The sequence below is a fragment of the Pagrus pagrus genome, assembly GCF_965226575.1.
Source record: "Pagrus pagrus genome assembly, chromosome: 4".
Lineage (NCBI taxonomy): Eukaryota > Metazoa > Chordata > Actinopteri > Spariformes > Sparidae > Pagrus > Pagrus pagrus.
This window is the reverse complement of record NC_140188.1, coordinates 3158361-3185063: the sequence shown is the minus strand read 5'-3', so window position 1 is coordinate 3185063 and position 26703 is coordinate 3158361. Positions and strand designations below refer to the sequence as shown.

At 43.0% G+C, this 26703-nt stretch overlaps 3 protein-coding genes across 12 annotated transcripts in view; all 3 read left to right on the top strand.

Annotated features, from left to right (window-relative positions):
- slc8a2b (solute carrier family 8 member 2b) overlaps positions 1–6367 on the top strand; it is a 143809-nt gene extending 137442 nt beyond the window's left edge. For all 3 annotated transcript variants that reach the window (XM_084350050.1, XM_084350049.1, XM_084350051.1), the window contains one exon: positions 366–6367. In XM_084350050.1, the coding sequence (XP_084206176.1) occupies positions 366–742 (377 nt within the window). In that variant the 3' untranslated portion in view covers positions 743–6367. The remainder of the gene's footprint in view (positions 1–365) is intronic.
- A 1650-nt stretch (positions 6368–8017) lies between these two features.
- Positions 8018–15037, top strand: srsf7a (serine and arginine rich splicing factor 7a). Of its 7 annotated transcripts, none has more exons than XR_014622473.1 (10): positions 8018–8250; positions 8990–9050; positions 9480–9710; positions 9924–10103; positions 10229–10315; positions 10502–10543; positions 10826–10870; positions 11298–11387; positions 12334–12879; positions 14163–15037. XR_014622473.1 is itself a non-coding variant. In XM_084351155.1 (9 exons), coding segments are annotated over exons 2-9 (729 nt in total). In that variant the 5' UTR covers positions 8018–8250; positions 8990–9048; the 3' UTR covers positions 14215–15037. The 7 variants fall into 7 exon arrangements, 4 of the variants coding, with proteins under 4 accessions (XP_084207281.1, XP_084207280.1, XP_084207279.1 ...); XR_014622474.1 differs by having other exon boundaries at positions 11289–11387; XR_014622472.1 differs by lacking the exon at positions 8990–9050 and having other exon boundaries at positions 11289–11387.
- Positions 15038–15425: 388 nt separating this feature from the next.
- Positions 15426–26236, top strand: LOC311256658 (heterogeneous nuclear ribonucleoprotein L-like). Of its 2 annotated transcripts, none has more exons than XM_084351901.1 (14): positions 15426–15558; positions 16983–17098; positions 17250–17487; positions 18123–18210; positions 18607–18701; positions 18956–19028; positions 22419–22451; positions 23066–23137; positions 23526–23773; positions 24505–24626; positions 24833–25034; positions 25158–25215; positions 25376–25486; positions 25636–26236. In XM_084351901.1, the coding sequence occupies exons 1-14, from the start codon at positions 15481–15483 to the stop codon at positions 25692–25694; spliced, it is 1593 nt and encodes a 530-aa protein (XP_084208027.1). In that variant the 5' UTR covers positions 15426–15480; the 3' UTR covers positions 25695–26236. The 2 variants fall into 2 exon arrangements, with proteins under 2 accessions (XP_084208027.1, XP_084208028.1); XM_084351902.1 differs by having other exon boundaries at positions 15444–15558; positions 25376–25552.
- Positions 26237–26703: the final 467 nt, after the last annotated feature.

The window sequence follows — 26703 nt, the reverse complement described above, 5'->3', positions numbered from 1 at the left end:
CCTCAAAGAGACAAAGGGTGTCTGTCTCTGTAGTCGTCCCCCTGTCTCTTTGTCTCTTTCAGTTTTTGAATGATACCTTTTTTCTCTTTGTGGTACTTTTGTGTCTCTTTGTAGTACTTTTGTGTCTTTTGTAGTCGTATGCTTGACTTTTGAAAATAAATATTCAGGGTCACTTTGAATAGACGCTCTGGCCCAGGGCCCCTGACAGCTCGGGTCAAGGTGCTCTGCTTCACTGCTCATGTCAGTGATTTTTGGCATGCAGTCCTGAATTTAGCTGATTTAAGACTGAATCCATCCCTGACAGTGAAGCTTCCTCTGGTTGTGTGAAGATGATTTACTCTCTCTCTCTCTTTCTCTCATCCCAGACACTTTTGCCAGTAAAGTAGCCGCCATGCAGGACCAGCACGCCGATGCGTCCGTTGGTAACGTGACCGGCAGCAACGCTGTGAACGTGTTCCTGGGGATCGGCGTGGCGTGGTCGGTGGCCGCCATCTACTGGAGAGTAAAGGGAGAGGAGTTCAAGGTGGACCCGGGCTCGCTGGCCTTCTCCGTCACACTCTTCACCATCTTTGCTTTCATCGCCATGGCCGTGCTCCTGTTCAGACGCCGGCCCTCCATTGGCGGAGAGCTCGGCGGGCCTAGGGTCTCCCGCCTCCTCACCACCCTGCTGTTCCTGGGTCTGTGGTTCCTCTACATCCTCTTCTCCAGCCTGGAGGCCTACTGCCACATCACCGGCTTTTAAAACGGGAGATGACGAAGGCTGTGGAAGAATACTGCACAGCAACACACACATATACTTTGACACTAAGTCCATTCGGCCCACAGTTTGACATGAAACAAGATTCATCTTTTCAAGCATCCGCTGCAGCCTGGAGGTGTCCTGGTCTTCGATGCAGGGATGCTAAATATACTTCAGATACATGTTCACACACACACACTTTATATGTACGCATGTGGAAACAGACCATAAACAGACACGCACAGTTACAGACATGATGAAGGGCAAGAGGAAGTGTTTGTGAGGGGCGAGAGATGTGAATACAAAAGGTTTATTTCAGCAGAGTTAGCAGAGAGAAGACGGAGAGAGACAGAAAGTGATTGAGAAGTTGTTATCTTTGAAAAGAGGGTCGGGTCCGCCGCTGGAGTTGATTTAAAGTCAGGTGGGTTGGGATTTGATTGGAGGAGCTGTCCTGTGACATCACATCCACTGATAGAGAGGAGGAAGCAACAGAAACCTGTGCACGCTGGACAACATCGATCCAAGGAACATCTTTGTTTGTCCCTGCCACCTCTCCTCTGGTTCAGCTTCATGTTTCTTCACAACGAGGTGGAGCCCTGTGTGAAAAAAAGAGTGGAATGTTTACAATAACAATTACATGAAGTTTGTTTACTCCAGGAGGTTCTCATCAGGTGGTGAAGCTTGTCTAACACACTGTATAGAAGGCGGTTCTCCACACGCGCTGTAAATAGTCAAATCCAGTGTACATAGAGTGAAGTGTTTTCAGTAGGCAGACGAGGACGCCTACAAAGTCAGAGAGGGTGGAAAAAAATGATCCCCACAGAAAGTCAAATTACTGCAGTTTGTTTATGCTTCTTCTGCCAGAAAAGCTTCAAAATTCAGGCAAAGACTGGAACAGATTCCCAAACATTAGAAAAGTGACGACTAAAGTCTCAGCTGACCAAACAAATGAGCGAACGGCAGGTGAAAATAAAAGAGGAGAGAAGTTTTTAAAGAGCCATATCTCCCCAGAGTCCCCTCTGACAGAGCTTTGTATATCACACTGAGGGATTATTTCTGCATGTATAGCCAGAAACATCTGCACATAAACCACATATAAACTACGTTAAAGGGAAAATCCACCTGTAAATTACATCCCTGCATATGTGCATCTGCTCAGTGAACTCAGCCGGTTCTGGATGTGAAATCTTCCTGCGTACAGCAGACAGGACGGAGGAGACGTGTTTGATCCAGCGGAGGAACAAAAAGGACATTTTCCTCCTCAGAAGGACCAAATGTGTGTTCACACTCACCCGCTGTGTGAAGTGTAATCCAAACACAAGGACTGAGATCTGAGTGCAGACACTCAGTCATAGCTGTGTCATTGTGGGTAGTGACAAGACTAATCCATTACTGTGGCATGTATCCTGACAGACTAATCCATTACTGTTAGTGGCAGCAGCAGCACGGTCAGACAAACATGCATGGACGGATGAAGAAGACAGTTTACAGTGTTAGTTCACTTTCAAAGACAGAAAATTCTGTTTAAATCATTTAGAAAAATTAACAAAACTTTCTGCATTTTGATTAGGACACACAAGATCTTAATCTGCACATTAATTAGGATGCAGGATGCTCGTCTAAACCACACCGACGCTTCAAGACAGCACCTGTACGATGCCTTAAGAACAAAGTCTCAAGTAAAACTCTAGTATTGACGCTTTCAGCTGTACAAACTGTGCAGGCTGCACTTTATCTCATGTAACTAAAACACACTGTGCTGTGTTTTTCTTTATTCTGTAGTTAAACAAACTGGTGGTGTGCAATAGGAGGAAACTATGAGCTGTCTGCAGTTCTAATGTAACACTGGATCCAGGTGGAAACACCACATCGTGTTTCTAGAAGTGATCGTCTGTGCTTAGAGCACAATATAAGCACCAGACATGCTAAAAAAAAATGACTTCCCATTTTTTTAACGGAAAGTCTGCACATTGTTTAAAATAACTAAGGTCTATGTTCTCCAGGCTGTGTTTACAGTCTGCAGGCCAACAGCCGACAGCGCTGGGCTTTGCAGACAGCTGGCAGGAACTCTGTAGAGGAGCAGCAGTGTCATTATCGGGTTAAATCACAGTCACAGTACCGTAGTTTCATGGCGTTCAGTGGAAAACTCTGCCCTTCACGGCATGTATGTGCTGCTCAGTATTGCATGGCAGAGTTGGAACACGAAGTAAAAATGTTCACAAGCTACTGAAACTACTAAACCAAAACTAGAGAGCTGCAGACCAGTGAGAACATCGAACTGCAGCAGACAACCTCTGACTGGCTGTGACGTTCACACACAGACGTTTCAGGTTTAAAGACTTCCAACACTGAGGAAGTCGTGAAGCTGAAACATCAGCGCGTGAAGAAATGTCACAGCAAATGTAGCGAGCAGTGTGAAACAGCGTAGTATGATGATAGAGTTAAAGGGACAGTCTGCAGCCAAATCAACAATACCCACTTTTCCTCTTAGCCGTAGTGCTGTTTATCTAGATTGTTTTGGAGATATCAGCTGTGGAGCTGTCTGCCTTCACTCCATTACAACATCAACGTCTCTTTCCAGAAATCACGGCCCAGTTACTCAACATAATCCACTGAACTTTATTAAACAACTACGTTTCAACGCCATGTTTTAGTCATTTAAAAAACATTTGTTGCCTTAATCCATGTGTCGGACAGGATGTTGGCTCCACGTGAAACGGATGAAACGTGTTGAGTTTCTTTCTTAATCCACAGACCTTGTTGTGACCAGTTTCATGCAGGAACTAGGGGTGTTGCGATATACCGGTAGTGACGATAACCATGATATCTAAAAATGAAACATTGATATCATGTTAAAAATACACATATGTAATGTCGGTCTTCGCTTTGTCATAGTAGGTAGCAGTGATTAACGTTAACACTGTTGCCACCCGCCATAAAACATCAAAATTAATGAAGTGTAATTGTTCATTTTGTACAGTTGTGGTTACAAACTAATTTATTTGCCAAAAAAGTGAATGAAGTTGAATATTAGGAATGAATTTGACAGATAACATTACATTTTTATCACAACGATGTTGTTATCATGACTTCTTTAGGCCATGATACTTGTGTAGTAATATGGAGACAGGCGTAGTAGGAACTACTTTCTTTCTATCAAACTACACCCAACAGCTGTATCACATCCATCACCACTGAGCGAGCCCAACGTCACAGCTCATTAATGTCTCCAGCCTCTCACACCGTGAGTGGATGAACATTTCCTTCTGCACTGTGATACGTTACATGCTCACAACAAGGTCTGTGGATTATCGTACCGAGTCATGACTGTTTTTTTGGCATTATGGCCACAAGCCGAGTTTCATCTAGTTCCATTGTTCAGTAGAGAAGACAGATCATCTACAGCTGATATCTCCAAAACTCAATAAATAACACTACAGGTGAGAGGAAGAGTATGTGTTTTTGATTTGGGTGGTGAACTGTCCACTTAACATTTAGCCGAGCTTAGAAGCATCAAGAGTCCAGCATCCTTTTCTACATGATAAAAAGTTTATGATCACAGTCAACGTTAATAATATTCACTGCCTAATATCAGTCACATTAAATATATATATATATATATCTGTGAGGACATTGTACTCTGATAAGTGCTATACAAGTGGAATTTGTTATCAACATGGTGATATCAGATAGATTGGATTAGTTAACCCGTCTCTAACTATACTTTGTAAACTTTCTAAAAGCGATTTTGTATCTTTTCCTTGCAGATATAGCCGAGGTAGATTTTTTTGTACTTCTAAACGATGTTTAGAAACAGTATCAGTAGAGTTGGTAGCTGTAGATTAAATTTAGCGGATTAGATTTTGATATATTTTCCACAGTGAGGACGCTCCCCTTCGAAAACTGCTCGAACAGCGTAGTGTATCATAACCCAACATAACCACCATCTGATTTACCGAAGCACGTCGTCTGCTGACTCGTTTGTTGTCTGTGTTACTTATGTATATTTCTTCTCATAAGATGATTTATTTAGATATTTATTTATTTACAAGAGGATTATTTATCTATGGATAAGCTGTGCCGCAGGTCCTTGAGGCGAGCAGCGAGGAGTTTAGTTCAAGGAGTGTGGTTTCAATGTGCAATACAGAACAGAAAAGAAGCAAAACACACCTGATTTCTTTAGAAGCTTCGACGAGAGGTCGGCTCACACCTTTTTCTGCTCCAGTGTTTGTTGTAACCCTCTGCCAACGTACATTTCTTCATTCGGTTTCTCTTGAAGGAGGAGTTTTTGAGTGTAAGTAGCATGTTTACATGACGAAACAGTGAGGAACATTGCCAGTATAATTGTCAGTCTCGGGTGGTCTTGAGCTAATATGTAGATATTAATGGTGGCCGTGAGGCGGGTCGGTGGTGTGTGAGGTTATAACAGAAGTTTAACTGTTAAGTCGACTCACAACACACCAGGTGGGACCAAGATTACACATCACACACACACACACAAAACACACACACACAGGTCTACTGAACTCTTGTGTAATCTCTGACTGGGTAAAAAATGATCAGCACCAGCGGGTACAGGATGGATCAGCTCGGATTATGTACCCAGCATGCCCAGCGTCGTCCCAGCAGATGTGGCTCAACGCCCGCAAACAGAACTGTCTACAATGTCCGGACAATGTTCCATGTTTCCATGAACTTCTGTACTAACTGTCTGGCTTCGGCCTTTGCTGTTCTGTAGCTAGATGTGATGCCTCCCCCCATCCAGCCTCTCCTCCTCACCCGCCCCTCCCTCCCTCCCTCCCCCCGTGTGTGTCTGTGTTTGCTTCCCCTCCGTGTTCCTCTGCAGATGCATGATGAATCCCCGTGTACATGTGTTAGCAGCATGGTCTACTGTGATGGACGCCATATTTTATCAGGTTGACTCCCCACAGTTCGAAATCCCAAACATCAGAGGCTCTCTGTGAAATAAAATAAGCAAGTGGCTCACACAGACACAACCACGACTCCATACTGATACTGAAGACACACACACACACACACACACACACACAGCATTCATGGATTCAGTGTGTACTGCTTATTTGTTTAGTTACCTTCAGAAGCTGTGAAAAGAGAGCGTGCTCTGTTGTGTCACGTCTGCAACGAGCTACATCCCAGCTCACCCTTTTGTTTGTTGGTGTACGATATTTCTGTGTCTGTGTAAGTGTTCTTCTTCTTCTACTTCTTCTTCTTCTTCTTCTTCTTCTTGCTCTTCTTCTTCTTTCTCCTCCTCCCATTAGCTGCCTCCCCGGTCTTGCTCTTCAATGTGTCTCTCTGTGACGTTTTGTTCCTGTGATGATGAAAGTGTCTCTCTCTGCCTGAACCTTTGTAGGGAAATAATGACTGAGTTACTACAATATCTTGTGATAGACATATACATTTATTCAATACTGTAATAAATTATTAACTGAAGATGATATTTAAGTTTTTTTATGAAATGCAGAAAAAAAAATTCTTAGAAAAAAAAAATGGCAATTTGTTTTTGAGAAAACGGCATGAGGTGTAATGTGTTACCGAAAGAAAATGAAGGTCTTTGATCAAGTGAAGTTGACCTTATTGGAATATAGTTTATTTATTTTCAAGGAGAAACGTGTCTGAGTCTTTATTTTATCTCTGAATGAGCAAACAGCGGTCAAACCCAACATGGATGGAGTATGAGACCACAGACCATTGAGGCATTTTGCAGGTAAATAATAACTCTGCAGTCTAAGAGGCAACTTTTTGAAGAAGTACAGTAGCTCAGCTGTTGAGCGCACATCCCATGCACAGAGGCCCTGTCCTCGCTGCAGCAGGAGCTTGGAGCTTGTCACCTCTGTGAGCTGTCCTGTCAATAAAGCCATGAAGGCCAAAAAAAAAAGGAAAAGCACAATAAATAGCACATTGGACTCGCAGGTGGTTACTTTGAATGAGCAGGAGTTTGAGAAGGATCCAAAGTAAAAACAAAGATCAGGACATCGACCTTCAAGGTCCGGAGTGTAGGATAATAATATAAATGATTATGTTTTCATTAGTGTATAATCACCTGGAACTAAGAACTGTTGTGTTTTACAGAGGGAGCAGGTCCTCTATTTGTAGATATCTCTGTGTTTCATCGATGCGTTATAGCAAAATAATTTCCAAAACCATCTAGAACAATATAATTCAAATTTGCACAAGAATACAATGTAAGTTGTTGTACGAATGTCTCATTTAACAAGTGATGAACAATTATTTCAATCAGTTCTGAATAGTGAGCATGTTCAGATTTGCAGTTTTTCATGTAAAATATTGGTTTTACAGAAGTACAGAGCTGAGTCACTACGAGAAACATTATACCTCATGTGAACTCTGTGTTACACAGAACATTGCAAAAAAATATAACCAAGCAAGAACTTTTAGGGAAATTTCATACATGTTTTAAGGGTACTTTTAAACTTACACAGTCTCAAATGAATTAAAAATAATCATGAAACGATCATTTTAAATTAGATTGTGGTCGTCACGTTTAGAAACAACAAGTCCACATTCATCAATGGAGAAAATGCAGGAGTGATACTGATTATCTGTATTAATGTACATTTTGTTATCAAATAACTGAAGCCCTGAAGCTGGTTACTGCCCTTCAGAGATCACTGACTGTCTCAGCTTGATCACCCTGTGCATTAGAAGTATTTACTGTAAGTGACAGTACACTATAATGTGTGCACTGACCCTTATTTTTTTGTGGGGATCCATTACATGGTGCATTGATTCATACTATTTAATAATAAATGGTACATTCATACAGATAATTAATATGAATATCTAGTTTATTCTCATTGGAGAATGTGGTGTTGTTGTTTCTAGCTGTGGCTACAGGAAAAATATTTAAATTGAATTTCATCTAATTTTTGTTATTAATTCTATTGAAAATGTCATTCACAATCTGAGTATAAGAGAAAACAAATATAAACATCTTACTATTATACAAGATTGACAATTGAATTACAGTGTAAATGTAAATGTTGTATTAAACAAAACAAAGAAAACACAAAAGACAGAATAAATAAATAAATAAATAAACTCACATACTAAATATAATTAATTCCAGAAAAGAATTGGAGTGATTTCACTATTGTATTCTTTATTTCTGAGGATCATAATAAATGTTATTTGTCTCTAGAGACGCTGGAAATGAAAAATAAGAGTCTTTTAGTTTCATCTTCACCGGAAACTCATCTTGCTGCTGCTGCTGCGCTATTTGAGTCCCAGTGCGCAGATGCGGAAGTGACGTGTTGGGTCGTGAGGTTGGATTTCGGTGCTGGTGGCTAACCGGGTCAACCTGTGCCAAGCCGAGGGAGATTCTTTACTATTCGCCAGAGTGTCTATCTAGATAAGTAATTCTGCGAGAATAGCAGTGACCGGATCGAACCCAGCTGAGGCCGGTCCTGGAGACGGTCGGATCTCATCCGTGCTCGGAGCTGAAACACAAATCACCGGAGCAGCGGAAGAAGGTAGCTAACGCGTGCAAGCGCCATTGTTTATGAGCAGGCGGAGAGCAGGGCCTTCGGCTAATTCCCAGGTTTAACCACGTACAGTTGGATGTAAACACCAAACGCATGTTCTGTATTTGATTCTGAGTTGTTATCTCTGAGAAATAATTCACAAAATTGTTATTGAATGGAGGCGTAGCGTTGAGTTAGAAATGGCCGCCCCCCCTGATCCTCTTGACCGCAGGTAGCGTAAATTATGTAACATAGACTGATCTGAGCTGGTCGTTTAATTAAGACGAACCACTCTTCAGCAGTGTTTGCTCAGTAGATATTAACCTTCATACATATTACTCATGATGATCAGATGTAACACACTGCTGATGTGCCGCTAGTTGATGACAACACGTGCTGTTAATAAATAACGACACTAACGGTTCTGTACCTACGACTTGAACAACTCAAATATTGTAAGTCAGTCGTGGTGGTGGTGAATGTTCTCGAAACAGCTGCTCTGTGCTTGAAAGGTCGCTGTTAATAGGACATAAACGAGCTGGACTGAGGGAGACGGAGGAGGCAGCTAGTGTTTGGCGGGCTAACGAGCTGCAGGACCTCCGCGACGCTGCTGCACCTGTTTAGCTAACGGCTAACGAGCTAGCTAACGAGATGCTCTGGAGCTGTTGATCCACCGGGGTCCTCCAGAACCTCCACCAGCTCCAGAGACTGTGTTGTGTCTAACTACAAGCTTTGACTTACTTTACAGTACTGGAAGGAATAATATCCTGGAAATAAATCTGAAATCAGCAGCTACAGTGGATCTTCATGTGAGTGCTTGAGTTTACTGTAGGTATCTTTGGAGAAATGGCATCGTACATTTAAAAAAAAAAAAATGGCGGAGGGAAGAGGAGATTAAACAGGTAGTCCTGGAATTTCTGTCAGATCCTCTTTATTCTGTGAAAACCAGACGAGAAACAAATTGATTGCTTCGTCCAGATTTAATAACATTCCTCTTGTAATTTTAGTCTCCAGTCTAATGGACGTTATGCACAAGGGGTATATTTACCCTTTTAGATTCAGCCTTATTTTGTCTGTTTTGTTTAAAATTAAGGTCTTTGCTCTTGAATTCTGTTAAACAGCGATATTAAATAACCTTAAGATTTAAATTAACTATGGGCCATTTTTACATAACATCCCCTGTATGTGTGTACGGATGTATTTTCTGTTTCTAATGTGTGCATGTGTTCTCCCAACAGGTCAGAAGAGATGTCATACTACTCGTCCCGTAGTTCGTCTCGGGCCACTGACTGTAAAGTGTACGTGGGCGACTTGGGCAATGGTGCCGCCAAGGGGGAGCTGGAGCGAGCGTTCAGTTATTACGGCCCACTGAGGAGCGTCTGGGTGGCCAGGAACCCTCCTGGGTTTGCCTTTGTGGAGTTTGAGGATCCCAGAGATGCAGAAGATGCTGTGAAAGGCATGGATGGAAAGTGAGTTGTAACATATTACTGTCAGATTTCAGCAAGCTTTAACAAAAATTACCCACAAATTGATTTTGTAATCTACAAACCTATCTACAACAATTTTTTTGCCCTTATGTTTAGCTCTTTAATCCCAGAAGACCCACTTTTTAAATCCTTGCAGCGTACATGAAGACCGTTGCAGGAATTACAGCTGTCTTTGCTGACTTGTCTTCTCCTCAGGGTTCTTTGTGGTTCCCGTGTTCGCGTAGAGATGTCAACAGGCCTCTCCAGGAAGGGCCGTGGTCGCCCTAGCCGGCGCCAGTTTGACCCCAATGACCGGTGTTACCAGTGTGGGGACCGGGGCCACTATGCCTATGACTGCTACCGCTTCAGCAAGAGAGGAGGTCGTCGCGGCAGCAGGTGAGGGAATATAGTCTGTCTTTGCATGGCTGCTATTATGCTTTTTTCCATGCCTGTAGATGTTCTTCATCTGCCTTCGAAGCAGAAAGACAAAAGGTGGAAAACGTGTCTTTCTCTCCTTTCAGGTCTCGCTCTAGGTCCCGATCTCGCTCTAGGTCCAGGTCTCGCGGACGCCGCTATCGTTCTCGCTCACGCAGCCGTAGCCACAGCAGGTACGTCAACATTGACACACAGACACACCCAACGACATATTAACAGGAAATTCTTGTTCTGGTGGGTTGTTTATTAGAGTAGATATATCCCTCTATAGTGCTGTTTTTACATAAAATTATATGTCAGCCAGTCCAACAGATAAGACTTGTGTTTGTCCTTTTTGTGACTCTTGTGTTCTTTCTCAGGAGCCGTCGCAGATCTCCATCGTATTCCAGACGCAGGAGCAGGTAAGACAACAGCTTGTTGAAGTATCACTAACGGTTCCTTCATTCTTGTGCTTTATGCACTGTTAGCAACGTTGCGGTTTGGCCACTCCTCATCAGGATCTTGTTATTCCAGTTCTGCAGTAGAATCTGACAGGGCGAGAGAGATGATGTATTGCCTCCCTCAGGAATCAATTAAGTACATGTACAGTGATGTTCTCAGCCTCACTCTGGTCGTCAGCCCTCAGCTGTTCATCGTTCCTGTCATAGCTGTAATTAAACCTGACATATTTCCTGTGATGTTAGGTCTGGCTCCCCTGCACGCTCCAAGTCCAGGACTCCAGTGAGAAGGTACGAACTGTGTGAACTGCAGTTTTTCAACAGCTTGTATCTAAAACACATTGAGACATCCAACGTAAAATTATTTTGCTCTGTGATGTTGACAGGCAGAAAATAATTGGGATTGGCTTGCTGTCAACTCTTTTTTTCATGGTTACAAAAGGCAATAATCCAGTTAATCCCTGTATCATTTAGCTCTTTAAATACACATTTTGGGTAGTGACTTAAGCCTTGGGCTAGAATAATAATTCTGTGGGCTGCATGTTGGCGAACACATTCAGTGCGTCTGCTCCTTTACGACCCATAATGCCCTTCTCTGCTTAGGTTTGCAAAGATATTTACAGCATATCTTCAGAAGCACAATTTTACATGTATCTTTCAATTGTTTATTGTGGGGGGATTTTGTTCTTTTTTTTTCTCTTTCCTCCAGTCGCTCCAGATCTCGGTCTCGATCTGGCTCAGTGCCCAGAGGCCGCTCTGTCTCCCGATCCCGCTCACGGTCTAAGTCTGCCAACCACAAGAGGAACAGGTAAACCCTCAGTCTAGATGTATCTCATTCACTGAAACAGGGTGTAGGTTTGTCTAATAAATTTCTAGGGCTTAGAAAGAGCTTAGTCCTGCCAGATGTCAGTGTTTCTACCAAGACATTTCTAGATGTTTGTAACACCCACACCTCAGTAGGACGATACACATAAGTTTATAGATTTTGGAGATCATAGTTCAGGTCACAGCGTTCCAAGAGAGGGTCAGTTATGTTTTTCTCATTAGCCAGAGCTAGGTGCTCCATCCTAGGCAGGGGATGATTTGAATAGACCCTCCTTCCACCCTGGATCATCATGCTGCCGCTGAACAACCTACGCATGATGGTGAGACTGATGACCGGCGAGACCCCTCTACCGCCTTCGACATAGAGAGATCTACATCTTCAGCCACATCCTCTGCCTCCTCTGATGGCCAGCAGTGGAGGGGGAGGGGTAGACAGTGACTTGGACCCTCTCTCATGTAGGGATATATAGTATCAGGTGAAAGATTAGACCCTCTCTCTTGTGCTCCCTTTTCAAACTCTTCAAAGTCCTAGTTGGTCTTGAAAAGAGAGCACATGAGAGACCGTCTCCGCTCAGCCTGTAAACTGTTCAGACTCATAGCAGCTAAAACTAGCCAGAGGCACCTATATCCTCTGCCTTCCTGTGATCTCACCCACCCTACATGTAGCTCTATTCTGAATAAATGAATTTAGGCTGACAGCGGAAGAGAGAAATTTTCATTTATTGGATTGACATTGAGTGTTAAGTAAAGATTTAGAATTGTTAATGTTTTTAATTTTCTCTTAAACTTGAATTCCCTATCCTGAATTTGGCTAGATCAGACAAACTCTTCAGATAATCATTGGTTGAGATCAGACAAAACGACACCATTGGTGTGACTTAAGAATCTTTGCAGCACAGTTTTGTTTATTTTTCATATTTTCTTTAAAGCGTGTGGTGGGAGCTGAGCACTGCACTGACACCGCAGCTGATCCCAGGCCCAGGGTCTGCCAGCTGGCGGTGTGTACGTCCTGCGGGAGGGTGACTAAGCGCTGACCTGAGATCAGCCTTCGCCTGCATCTGGTGTTAGACAGCGAGAAAGAGGTCGACCTACCGACCGACCCCTCCCCACAGTGAATGGGTGACCGTCTGTTCAACCGACGCACACGCTCAGACGAGATCAGCCCATGCACACATAGAGTTGTTCTACTAGAGCCAGCCAGCCAGCCAGCCTTCAGATCTACCAGAGGGCTGACCCACACAGATCAGAGTTCGACCACTACCTTTTTAAATCCATTACCTACCTACCAGACCCCCTACCTACCAGAGTTCTTCGGCCTCTGTCTTAGCTTCTGAAAGTGAGAGAAAGAGAGCTGACGAGAGATCAGTCTTCAAGAGCCTCCCAGCGCAGTGTCTCTCCAAGTTGTAGTCATCCGTCCTTCAGTCCTTTCATCCTTCGCTTCTCTGTACTTGTTGTTTCTGCCACTGTCTCCAAAGGTAACAAAAAATCAAACCCCCTGACAAGCTCATGTTCATGGTGAAAGAAAATGCAGAGGCTTGATGTAGTCTGGAAAACTGGGGATTATAGAGCTAAATGTTGAGAATTTTAACAAGCATGCTCAGTACAAGTGTGTGGTTGCATGTGTGAGTGTTTGGGTGATTGAGTGAGTGTAAGGGAGGAAGGCAACATGAATATTAGTGGGCTGATATCTCTGCAGAGGCTTTGTCAGGTGTTTTTTCTTCCTGTGCCATACATGTTGCAACATCATTACCATTTTAAGCAGCTTTACCATTATAGTATTTATTTTAGTACACCAGCTCCAGTAATAATGGCGGCTTTCATAATATAGAACAGTTTTCATCTGTTTGTGCTGCCCCCCTCCCTTTGTGTTTGTAGATATCAAAGGATGAGTGTAAATTCCTCCTCAGCAGGAGCCATCCTAACTGTCAGGGAGTTGAGTGATTCATTTAAAAGGGTGTGTTTGCCCTGGAGAGTCCAACTATGTATTCAGCTTTAGACCCTAGAGTTATGTCTCAGAAATACCAAGTGTAATTACTATATGGTGTCCTCAGACGGAGTGCAAAGCAAATTTTTTGCATGTCTAGATTACATTCAAAGTCCATGCAAAGACCTGAAGAGAGCTGTATTCACGTCTATTCAGGCCTAATGACGCAAATTTAAAATGTATAAATTTCAACAATGTTTCCACGTGTCATGGCTTCACCAGTTGTTGTGTGGGGGTGGGTGGGCGGAGCACAGAGGGACGGTCATGTCTCTTCTCAGAGCGACGCTGGTGGAGTTGGGATTCGGAGCCAAATCTACCAGAAGACTAAACATCCATAGTCACACCACTTTTGGGATTAAAGGGGAAATGTACTTTTAAGAAAATACAGGAGAGAAAACTGGTGAATAGAGTTCATTGAAGGACTGGACTGAATTTAAACGCTCAGACAAAAACTGCGCTTGTCATTGCTTGCTAGTTTACAGCTAACGTACCTTAAACTAATCTGGCTGTTTGGGGCGAAACAGAAATTTGCTTTGCATTAGGTCTGAACACACCATTAGACAAATAAAATGCTTAAAGGCAGATACAAAATAATCTGTGGCCCTTCAGATGAACCTTTGTCAAAGAGGTTGCAGATAGTTAAATATCAGCGCCCATCCAGTCATGAAAAACAAGTTGTGCACTGTGTTGATGTTGGGATGTGGGATTTTATTTCTCTGATCATTCTTCCATCCTCCCCTGTGGCGAGCTAACACCCCTCTGTTTCTGTTTCAGTCGTTCCCGTTCAGCAAGTCCAAACCGAAGCGGTACGCCAGCGGACGACTGAGTGAAGAAGACTATTAGTCCCCCCCCCCCCCTACCGCTCTCCCCCACAGACAGACCCTCAACCCCTGCACCCTGTCTGCTTTTACAGCCCTACAGCAGCTGTTTTTGTACTTGTCTGTCTAGTCCCAGTTTTTTTAAGTTTGATTTTCTTCCCAGGATTGTAGTCTTTGCAGCCTCAGATCTATTCAGTAAAGCAGACATGAATCAGTTTACATTTGATAGATTGTTTTAATTGTCACCGCTGCTGCATAGGTTATCTCTCTTCTCAGAAGTCGTGTAGCATGTGTAAGAAGCAGCTCCTATGTTAAGGTAAAACCGAATGTTGGACTTTTAGCAGTGATTTGGGCAGTTGGTACAGTAAATTGCAGTAGAAGACAGACCAGGTGGTGCAGTACTTGAGGGGGAGGACATTGCATTGAAGAACTTTTATTCTCTAAGCTCAAATGTCTGACCCTTAAAATATTTTTCCCTATTGAGAATCTGAAAATGTATTATTTTGTATTGCTCTCCAATTTGATTTGCTGTTTAATGATGGCATAAAGAGATATTTGCTGGCCTGCATGCCTTTTTAAATATGTCACATTCCTACTGTTTGTTGTTTCTGTACTGCACTGCCCTTTTTACAAACCTGATCGGCTTCACTGTGTGCTGAATAGAGTTTTCCACGTGTTGATTTTGGATTTTGTTCCTGTGACCTCTGATTTTAAAATAAACAGTGCTTCAGTTTGATTTCTGTAAGGGCTGCTTTAACAGTTTTGTTCTGTTCCTGGCTTATATGGTAAGACAGTGGCAGTTTTATTTTTGAATAAACCTCTTCAACATAACCTCAGTGGTCTCACTTTATTTCTGACTCGCCTAATTGTTTTTTTCTTCCTTATAGCTTTTTGTGAAACTTAACTAAATGTTTTTCAATGTGGTATTTTTTTAAGTGTTTTTTTTGTCCAAAAGTAAAGGAATCAACTAGTCAACTCTACTCCAGATACATTTATATTTAAAAATAAAAATAAAGGCTCCTCACGATATAAATGGCCTCAGATGTTTTGTGTACATTCCTGGTTAACTACTTTTACAGCGAGGTAACGTCTGTTTACGTTTCCTGCTCTCCTATTGGCTGTTACTCAAGCACACATTGATTGACAGCCAACTGAGCCTATCACAGCGCACGGTGCCGATGTACAGGGCGTGGCCACACGAGCCTCGTTTTTCTTGACTTTTCCGTCCATTTCAGTTGATCGTCACTACCACCATCCTTTTTAACCGGGACAACATGGCTACCGCAGCGAGCCGTTACTACAGCGAAGACGGCAGGGCAACGAAACGACAGAAAACCGACGGAATGGCCACGGTGAGTTGTTTTCGGTGCGAGCTGCTCCGGAGATTAGTTTAGGTTACATAACAAACACGGTTACAGTGTTCTCGGTTGAGTTTGATTCATTCAGATGCGCGTTGGGAAAAATGTCACGACGCGTCACAGGTCATGCTACATCCATGTTTGTATGAAGGGCTGTCTTCTTTTCACGAGCTTTGTGTGTTAATCATTGCGTGTTATACATGTGAGGGGAAACACGGACACCCCTCGGAACATAAATCGCACTCATACCTGTGCTGTGCAGCCTGACTGGGATGGTTTGAGGGCGGTTTCCCCAGCCGGGCCTCGCCTGAGCGTGGCTTTGTTCTAGTACCGGTAACGTTAGCCGTATGCTAGCTGTGAGCTACAGATTGTAATCGGGCTGTGCTTCAAATTACTCGCTTATTTTACACGTTGGCTTGACTATACCAACATTCCTTAAGATGTGTAGAAAAGCTGTTTTAGTTAAACCCTTTTTAACTAAACGATACACTTACTACAGCAATCAATCACCCCTTCCCCCAACTGCACCAAGTAACCTGAGGTTAACGAGTATTAGCATTAGGTTAGCATGACCTAACGATACCTATTGGCTCTGTTTTCGCTTCCAGTTATTTGAGCAAATAACATGTAAAGTCTATTGCTTTCCTTGTTTTGTCTTTAATTGTATATATGGCAGAGACGATGCTCGTTCATTAAAAATGGATCTGAAAGTAATGTCCATCTCTTATCCGTGGTCAGATGCTAATAAAGCCACCGTGCAGATAGAATAAATCCCCTTATATCAATAATCCGTCTACACGAGATAATAAACATGCGTATAATAATACATGTCTTATTTGTGTGCTAGTTTGCGTCACTGCAGGTTAATTATATTTTTTTAAAATGCAAGAAATGGCCAGATCGGCCGATAGAGAGTACCGATCCAATACCAGTGCGTGTGTTTAGAAAAAAAAAAAAAAAGCTTTATAAAAGCTGTTTATACTACTAACCCTGTCCTGATGTGGTACGATTGCCGTGGCTCTATTTTTATTTTTATTATCTATTTTTGACAGTTATAACCGAAAAAGTACGAATAAAGAAATCTAGCGACAAATTCCTTTTTAAAAACTGTAGCCACATTTTTAAAAGGACAGTTTAAAACAGTAATGCAACAGCAACTTCTTCTTTGCTGCTCCAAAATCAGTAGTTGCCAGGTGCAGCACAGTGAGACTTCCTGTGGTAGAAGGATTGGTTTCTGATGTGTAAGGCCACCTGGGAAGTAGCCCATTTCTAAATTACTCACAAACTCGCTATTACTCAGTATTATCGGCGGCATTTCCAATCCTGGTATCGGAATCGGTGCAACTCGAATGCCACACGTGGGTAAAAAAAAATGCCCACACTGAAAATGTTCGCTGATTTCATGTTTTCTTCGACAGGGATATGAGGATCCACACAAGACCCTTCCTTCTGTGGTGGTCCACGTCCGGGGTCTGGTGGACGGTGTCACAGAGGCTGACCTTGTGGAGGCCTTGCAAGAATTTGGAGCAATCAGGTAGAGAAAAATACCAGAGAAAGAAATGCATCTTTTCCACAGGGCACGTTCATTACACTTTGTTGCCTGTTATCCGGATTCAATCACCTTCCCGCATACATGCTCTTGTTGATTTCACATCACTTAACCCTATACTTGCTTTTGCCTTTAGCTACGTAGTGGTGATGCCCAAAAAGCGTCAGGCACTGGTGGAGTACGAAGACATGAACGGATCATCCACAGCTGTAACCTATGCTGCTGACAACCAAGTTTACATCGCCGGCCACCCAGCCTTTATCAACTACTCCACTAGCCAGAAGATCTCTAGGCCGGGAGACTCTGATGACTCCAGAAGTGTTAACAATGTTCTCCTGCTCACCATCATGAACCCCATCTACCCCATCACCACGGTAAATACAAAGACTTGTTACTTTATGTCTTTTTACTTGACGTGTGGCGTTTCACCTCATTTTATGATTCGTTTTTAATTCACACAGATTAGTGGAGACAGTTGATTTGTATAGGGCTGCTTTATCATGCTGTTGAGATGTTGGTGGTTAACAGGCCTATTTGGAAGTTGTGTGGAAAATATATGCTAATGTTTTAATTTTGGATTGTGATTTGTTAATCTACCGCTCTTGAGTTTGACGCAAGAGATGCTGTGTTAAAGATGTTGCCTAGTTCGGTAGAGTTTGGCATGCTGATATATCCAACATGACTGGCATGATTTGCTGCTTTATACTGTAGGCTGTCATAGATTATTTTCTCAATTAATTATCCAGCCGTGAATGTCAGAACGCTTAAAAGTGCACATATCATAGAGCAAAGTCACACCTTGACATGTCTCGTTTTGTTCAGCCCACAATCCAGAGCTTAATGATGCACAGCATTTCTAATTGTGGATGTTGTGGTCTTGTCAATGTGATCATAAGATTTACACATGTAGACACAGCAAACTAAATGAGGAGAACCTCTTTATACTGCTGCTGCTGTTTGCACATTAAACCAACCGCCCGTTGATTATAACTTGTTTTCGTTTTCACAGGATGTCCTCTACACTATCTGCAACAACTGTGGGCCTGTCCAGAGAATTGTCATCTTCAGGAAGAACGGCGTCCAGGCCATGGTTGAATATCCTTTTTCTGTTGACTATTAGTGCATCACCACTATCAGACAAAAACAACATGAACTGCTGGAAGAGGTTCAAGTTCTAACTCGGAACGTAATGATGGATGGTTTAATTTGACAAAGCTATAAAACCTGTTAGACACAATGCTCTAGATACATGTACACTAATCTACTCAAAATAACAAACCGTGCACACTGCTTTTCCTCAGGTCAGGTACAGTACTGAGGAAGACAACTTGTGGTAGGAACGTTGACATGTCCCTGTGTAATCGGAGGAACTAGAAACAACAGAGCATTGTTTAGGTGTGACTGTTTGTGGCCTTGGTTCCATATTATTACCGTCATTAAGATTACCCAGCACTTCTGCACTTCCTGTCTTTTCCTTAACCCTGTCATTACATTTGACTCCGTGCAAAGTGCCCAGCGGGCCAAGGCTTCCCTCAACGGTGCCGACATCTACTCTGGCTGCTGCACGCTGAAGATCGAGTATGCAAAGGTACAACTGCAGAACACGACACAGTCAATACCTTTTATTTTAATTGAGTAAATGACTATTATTTTTTCATCTGTACTGAACGCAGCCTCACTTAATTGTTGGAGAAAAGAATGAACAAACTATACTGTGTATACTATGTGTATTTATCTAGAACACCACTGCTGCTTGTGTTTTAACTTAAAGAAAATAAATGTATGAACAGCTGTGTAATTTTTGTCAGCCAGCTTGTATTCATATGATTTGTTTTTCTTCAGCCCACCCGTCTGAATGTGTTCAAGAATGACCAAGACACTTGGGACTACACAAACCCTAACCTAGGAGGACCAGGTAAAACCTCACACACCTTCACACATCCTGAGCGCCACACACGCTTTGTAGCTTAGAAGCCTGATACTGTTAATCACCCTTACTGCCACTGTGAGGAGTTTCAGCAAGCAGGCTATTAAAGGGCTGGAGTCGACACCTTTCATTGATAATGCTGCTACATAGACAAATTTTAAATTGTGGCCAGTAACCAAGTCTACAAGTCCAGTTGCCTACAATACAGCACTTAGATTTACCATGACCTGGATGACTGACAACCTTCATCAGCATAAATTAATATGGTATTTTTGTGGCATTATGACTGAAGGTGTTGTTTTGTGTCTTGAAACCTCTTAACATTTGTCAGTACACACCATGATCAGGGATCGTATGCAGGCGTTATGGAAAATCAGGGGCTTAACGTGAAATAATACTCAGGTTAAATAGCCCATAGCAGTTTAACCATGAAGACTAGTCAGCATCAGACATGTAGAATGAACAATTCCAGCAAAATGTTTTGAAGACAAAAGTATTGAGCTCTGCTGTGTGGTGAGAATGGCAGGAACCCATTAAAAGCCCCACTGCAGGCCAGGAGTCTTTTCCTGTCAGTGTCGATGAGTCATACTGTTTACTACATTTTTTTGTTGGATAGCTTAATTTGATGCACAAACTTAAACATTTAGGCTGTGCCCTGTGACTATAGTTTGAGAGGCCGCAGAGGCGCTGGCATTGTCAGTGGTTCAAGTATGGCGTTAAAGAGTAGCATGGCTCCTAAATTATCTGTGAGATGATCAGATTCCCTTATAGCATTGGCTTCAAGTGCAAAATATTGCCAAGTAGGAGCTTTTCCTGGTCAGTTTGATGCCACATCCTCCATGTCAGGGTCCGTCGTCTGAGTTAAGTTTTGATTGTTTACACAGCAGAACGACGGTGTGGTCAGGAAATATAATGGAAGTGTACCCGAACAAAGATTAACAACTGTAACTAACTACTTCAACAAGCCTACCAGGCAGACGAGTTTTGTTGATTACAGCCCCGAGACAGAAGATAACAGTGCTGTTGTTGTCTCAATGTCTGACAGTGACAGGTGTTTTTTTTAATAACCTCATAAGAGTCACGTCTACATATTTTAGTAGTGAAGACACAAACCTGTTGTATCTTCTCACCAGTGTTTCCTGTTCCTGCCTTTCTTACCACACCTGTAAATCTGCAGAGGCTTTGAGTGCACTGTGCATATACTCTGACTGAGGCAGAGACTAATTTCCTTGCCACCAAGACTGATCCTGGTCTTTTCCACTGTCAGCTTCTCCCGTTGGTTGTTTTATTTAACTTTGACAACTGGAAAATCCTAACAAAGACTCGACAGTATACCGAGTCCCAATCAGAGCAGCCAAAGTATTTAGTTATGCTGTCAGACAGATGGTAACTGTGATTTGTGTGAGAACGGAGGCATTGACCAGCATCAGTAAACGGGCCATGTGCAACATCATGTAACTCTTATCTTCTCCTAATAAATCGGTGATCTCAGCAAGTCAAAACAAACATGCACAGGAACATGTGCTAAAAGGGAGAGGCAGATACATGCTGACAACATCCCCACTCAGCAACCACCACCTCAAGTATCTTCAGTGAGGACACAACCACTTTCATACAGAGGGCCAAACGTCCCCTGAGACACAAGGGGACAAACGACAAGACCCCACCACCACCACCACCCACTCAACATGACGATGTAGGACTGATTTCCCACTCACTCCTCATCTCTGCATCCCAGCACCAGAGCCATGAAGACAACGCACACTTCTCGAGGGCGGGGAGTTTTGGGCACTGAGCTACACTTGGTCCCTCCCCCCCTTCTCCCTTTCATGTTGAGACACAAGCGATGACACATTGAAGCAGGCCAAAGCTTGCGCCGACAATCCCAAATGGAGACTGATACCAGAGAAGACACAGCATCCACCCAATCAGACGGTAGTGACAGACATCTGTCAGCACAACAGCTGACGCACACTGATACTATCCAGTCGACCGAGATCACATTTTTTAAAAGCCTCGGCCCTTCCTGTATGTGGGGCCGCATTGCTCGTCACGACTTTGTTGACATGAAAACAACACACTCGAGCGGCACACTTGCCGACGCTGTACCGACTGATCCAATAGATGACTCACACCCCCGTCACATTGGAGTCCAACACAAGACAACTGATGAAGACACTGCTGACAACACCATCAAGCACACTCAGAGCCCATTCAGGCCCATTTTTGGTTTTATGTGTTTCCTCCCACATGGAAATCAGCTTCTCTCTCTTGCTCTTTCTCCTCATCTCCTCATCTTTTCCCTCCTCTGATTTTCTTACTACATGCATCCCTGTTAAGCTATCCCTTTTTTTTTTTTTGAGTGCAGTTTTTTTTCTTAACATTTTAAAGTCTCTAGAACCTGTGTAACGCCTTCCATGTGATGCAGGTTTGGCAATTTGCGGCTAAGAGGAGCCAGCTTCCCAACTGAAATGTTCTCTATGGCAGCCTCAAGGCCTACCAGTGGGCGCTAAGCGGACTTTTCCAAAAAGGAACAAAAAGGACGGACCAACCCTCCAATGGGCGTTTGATAAAACCAGGAATCGATCCTGAGGTGGAGAGTTGTTTCCCCCAAAAGAGGAAATGGATAAGAGTATTGGATGAAATGAAATGAGTGGAGAGTGGTGGATCTACTGCAGCAAATATCTTCCTCCCACTGTTTGTAAGCATGCAGTAAGTAAATCGAGAGCCTCCTCTGGGGGGACATAACTGCACAGCACCACATGACTCCAACGCCCAGCACCCAACATCGCCACACAAGACTGACATGACTCGATGTTTTTGTTTCCTCATACAGGCTTAATCTTTCTCTTTCTGGAGGAGGGTGATGGTTGTGGTTCTGTCAGGGGGCTGCATTTCTAATGTCACTCAAACTTACTGTGTTCACTTTGTCTTGTCGCTCCCTCTGTTGGCACTTTACAGCCATCATGAATCTGTTATGTGTGGCTCCCTGGACCTGTGTGATAGTTTCTTTTGGGGAATTGAATCATGATTTAATCTGGAGAAAAGGTTGTGAACTTCATATTAATTCATGTATGATGTGGGTGATCCAAAGCGTCACATACCTGTGAAGCCAGGAGAGCCTCAGTGGCTGCTGGTGTCCAAAATTTACAAGCTGCTTTTTTGTATTTTGGTTGACAAATTACAATCTGCATGAGCCTGGTTGGTCACCTGCAGAGGTACCAAGCCATCCGCCTTTCATAGTCCAGACAGCTTTGTCATGAGGGGGTTTTACTGCACTCTCCTGACATTTAACTGGGTTAAACTGGGAGGAAAATGTACCTTTTGATTAACCTGGCTTCCATTCTGATTGTGTATGATTATTGTGTACCTGTACAGATGGTGATGCAGATGGCAATGGGAGCAATGCAGGTGTGTGTGAGCGTACAAACTTTATTTTTAAATTTAGCCATTTGTGATGCTTATCTAGAGTGACTCTGTCTTGATGTCCCTTTTTCACCTCCTAGATCATTAGCATCCACCTCATGTTTGCCATGTCCCACCTGTTTCACTTTAAGTGCTAAAAGTTTATTATTGTGGAGGTTTTCTGATTTAAAGGGATTTGATTTGTGGTTTAAGGAAATTTCTATTGAATCTCATATCAGTCTTGCCATTTATTACATCCCCATACCTCCCTTCCCATTTCCTTAATCTAATTTCTACAGACAAAGATGATCACTGATTATTTCAGCTGCTTGGTTTGATCGTTGTGACCTGCCTGGAGTGTATTGTGGGGGGTGTTTTTGTGTCTGTAATGACTCTTACAGGCAAGATGAATCAATCTTGAAATGCATGCGTCCATCTCAAGTACTAATTTTTGATTAAAAGTTATCCTGACAAATAATTGATCTACTTATCTAAAATCTCATCCAAATGTCCGTTAACCATGATGCCATGTGTTAAATGCTCCAGCATCCCGTCATATTTATCTGTCTTTCTGTTTCTCTCTGCCTTTCTTCTCCTGTTTTGTCTTCCCGATCTCATAGAGGATGTGAATGCCAACCCCAACAAGCGTCAGAGACAGCCTGCTCTGCTGGGCGACCACCCTCCAGAGTACGGTAAGGATGTCACACCCCCGAGAAACCAGAACAAACACTGGAACATACACATGGAAAGAAAACACTGTGCTGGTCTTTCCTTTTTAAAAAGACGACTTTAATTACCTGAAATCTGTGGGGTAATTAAACTTGATATTTTGGGGATAGATGTTGATCAAAGTCTATAATCGGTCCTCCACACAGTGGCAGTTAAGCGGTGCTGTGATGACAACTAGGACGCGTCATGTGCTGTATTTTTTTTTTTTTTTTTTTTTTTTTATTCGGACAAAATCTTTTTCTCCAGTCAGTGACGACGTTTTCCAGAAAAATGGCTCTCTTGACCCGACCTTGGTGGATTACCAGTTTATTTTCTGTCCTCTCACCGTCGTCTCTCTGCCTCGTTCTTCAGGTGGTGGTTACCATGGCTATGACGAGAGCTATGGATCTCCGCCCTATGAGGGTCGCCGCATGGGTCCACCGATGAGAGGACGTGGGGGAAGAAGCTACGGGCCGGGCTACGGACCTCCTCCCCCTCCTCCTGGAGAGTACGGCGGCCACGCTGAGTCTCCAGTCGTCATGTTGTACGGACTGGACCCGACCAAGATGAACGCTGACCGTGTCTTCAATATCTTCTGTCTCTATGGAAACGTGGAGCGGGTCAGTATCTGACAGTGGATGTGTGAAGGGGAACATTTCAAGCTGAAAGGTCTTCACCAGATGAAGAGTGACAGCACCACCTTTATTCACATGATAAAAAAATAAACTCAATATCTGCAGAGAAAATGCACAATGTTGCCCACAAAGACATGAAATAGGTTTGTTTCCTCCCCTTGTTGAAAGAAAAGATAAAAATACACATGCAGAAGAAACAAATCAGTATTTGTTTCCAGGTCTCGGCACCGAGGGGAGTCGTATCCTCAGAGACGGAGTCAGGACTTTGCATTTTATTCTCTATTTAAGGGCCGACATGTCAAATTTATTATTTAAAGCGTATCTATTTTTGTTGTGAGCTGGATCCGTCATTCTTTGATAAAAGGCTGCACTTAAAATGGTAGTTTTTAATCTCTATTGTTTAACCTCAAAGATGAAATGACACAATCTTCTGACTCCTCGCTGTCTGATTTAAAAATAAAGGTGCAAAGCCCAAAAATAATCTTTATAACAAGACACATTTAGACGAGAACAAAAGGTTTATACACTGATAATGTCTCTGGAATAAATTGCTGCTTTGCTCCATTTTGGAAGTGTAAAATACTTATTTTATCCAAAACACACACACTTACTGAAACCATTATCTTCAATCAAAGAAGTTGTGCTGACAAATTAAGAGCAGGGCGGCGCTGTGTTGAAGGAAACCTGTTCATCCTGTCTTTCATCTCGTCCGGCAGGTGAAGTTCATGAAGAGTAAGCCCGGGGCGGCCATGGTGGAGATGGGAGACTGCTATGCAGTGGATCGAGCCATCAGTCACCTCAACAACAACTTTCTCTTCGGACAGAGAATGAATGTGTGGTGAGTTCACCCCTCCAGCCCTGAATCTCTTCTGTTACCCAGAACATGTAAACTATGCTGAAGAGCCGGATGCCTCGGACATATAAAGACTACTGAAGCCTTGAGACAATTTGGTGCTGTAGTACCAGGCAGTTAAATAAGGAGGAATGCATTAGCTACACCAGTACAGTACTCTTAATTAAAATAACAATCCTCCGTCCCTGCAGTGTGTCCAAGCAGCAAGCCATCGTACCCGGTCAGTGCTACGAGCTGGAGGACGGCACAAGTAGTTTCAAAGACTTCCACGGCTCCAGGAACAACCGGTTCACCTCCCCAGAACAGGCGGCCAAGAACCGCATCCAGCACCCAAGCAACGTGTTGCACTTCTTCAACGCCCAGCCCGACGTCACGCCAGAGGTTTTCTCTCAGGTCTGTGGAACGTCTAACTGCTTTCACTTCAATGTCTTTATTAATAAATACATTTCCTTGCTGAAGAAGTCACAGAAAGTTTCACCTGCCTGCAGTAACTGATAGATGTTGTTCTCTCCACAGATTTGTGAGGAGATCGGTATCAAGTGCCCCGTCAACGTCAAAATGTTCACAGGAAAGAGTAAGCTGCTGTGATTCTTTTTAAAGCCTCTGAACTTAAAAGTTTATATCCATTAAATGAAATGAGGCAACAAAAACCAAAACATTTAAACCAGCACAAAACTGCCTGCAGTGATATTTCTGTATCTGGAAGGTGTTGTAATTCTGACTCTGGCCACCAGGCGGCGCCGCTCCCAGTGACCGCAGCGCTTCAGGTCTGTTAGAGTGGGAGTCCATCAATGATGCCATGGAGGCTCTGGCCATGATGAACCACTACCAGATGAAAAACGCAGGTAACATGTCTGAGGTTGTTCCCCTAAGCCTCTGTGGTGCTGAGCAGGGTTTCAGACAGAAAAAAGGTTTGTGCCGGTGTGTTGTTTCAGAACTTTGAGGCTGGTGGTGTCGATCGTTGCCTAAATTTGAACTCTCTCTCTGTTTCCAGCTGGTCCGTACCCGTACACCCTCAAACTGTGCTTCTCCACCGTTCAGCACGCCAACTGAGCGCAGCCTCGTAGCCAAGAAGAAGATGGTCCACCATTCCCATGTTCACTTGTACTCTGACCATGACGGCTTGTAACACACCTGGGGGGGGGAAAGTATATTCACAAACACCTGAATACTGTGAAATAATGTCACATTACGATTGAAGTGCAAACTCCTCATATTTGGTATATTAATCAGGTTTAAATGAATTTAAAGTTTTGATATTTATGCCCCAGATGTGGTTTATAGAGTATCAGTACGTGTGTCTTCAATATAAGTTGTCCTTTTTACTTTTTGTATTATGCTTCTACAGTAACCTGACATGTGAGAAAGCGTATTTGACAGAGTTGGTTTTATGCTCAGGTGGTTCAGTGGCCGTGGACAACATGGTTTTGTAAAAGATTTGTCTTTTGAAACTTTTTATTATAGCTCACTTTTGTTTCTTTTTTTGTGTTATTTTAATTGCTACTTATTCAGTTCTGTGTCTCCGTGTCTGATGTGCAGATGGAGAGTTGTTTTGTTCTAAGAAAATAAAAAAAATAAAAACAATTTAAAGTTGAGTTTCATGTGTCGTCCTTCTGAAATGTACCGTCGTGTGTAAAATGTGTTCACATCAGTTCTGTCGAGGTCTTGGTTAAAGTGTTTTCATTGTCATATTTAAACTTTTACATAAATAAAATCCGTTTCATCAACATGTCAACGTTATAAATAAAATGAATTGTCTCTGATCTGTAATAAAAAGCTTACACGTATGGCAGTTACATCACCACTGACATCCTAATGGGTCTATCGCAGACCGGTGCTGAATGACTCAAGACCCAGTACTGGTCCACAGCCCGGTGGTTGGGAACCCCTGCTCTAAGCAACACCTGCCCACACCGCGTCCCTCAGCAGTCTGGTAGTTGACAGTCTTAAAGGAAGAAGATGAGGATGTCTTTCCTCAACACTGTCCCCATGTGGGACCTCCAGCAGGGGGGAGGTGAGGAAGGGATGGGGCTCACACCTTCATCTTGTTTGTCTCCATCAC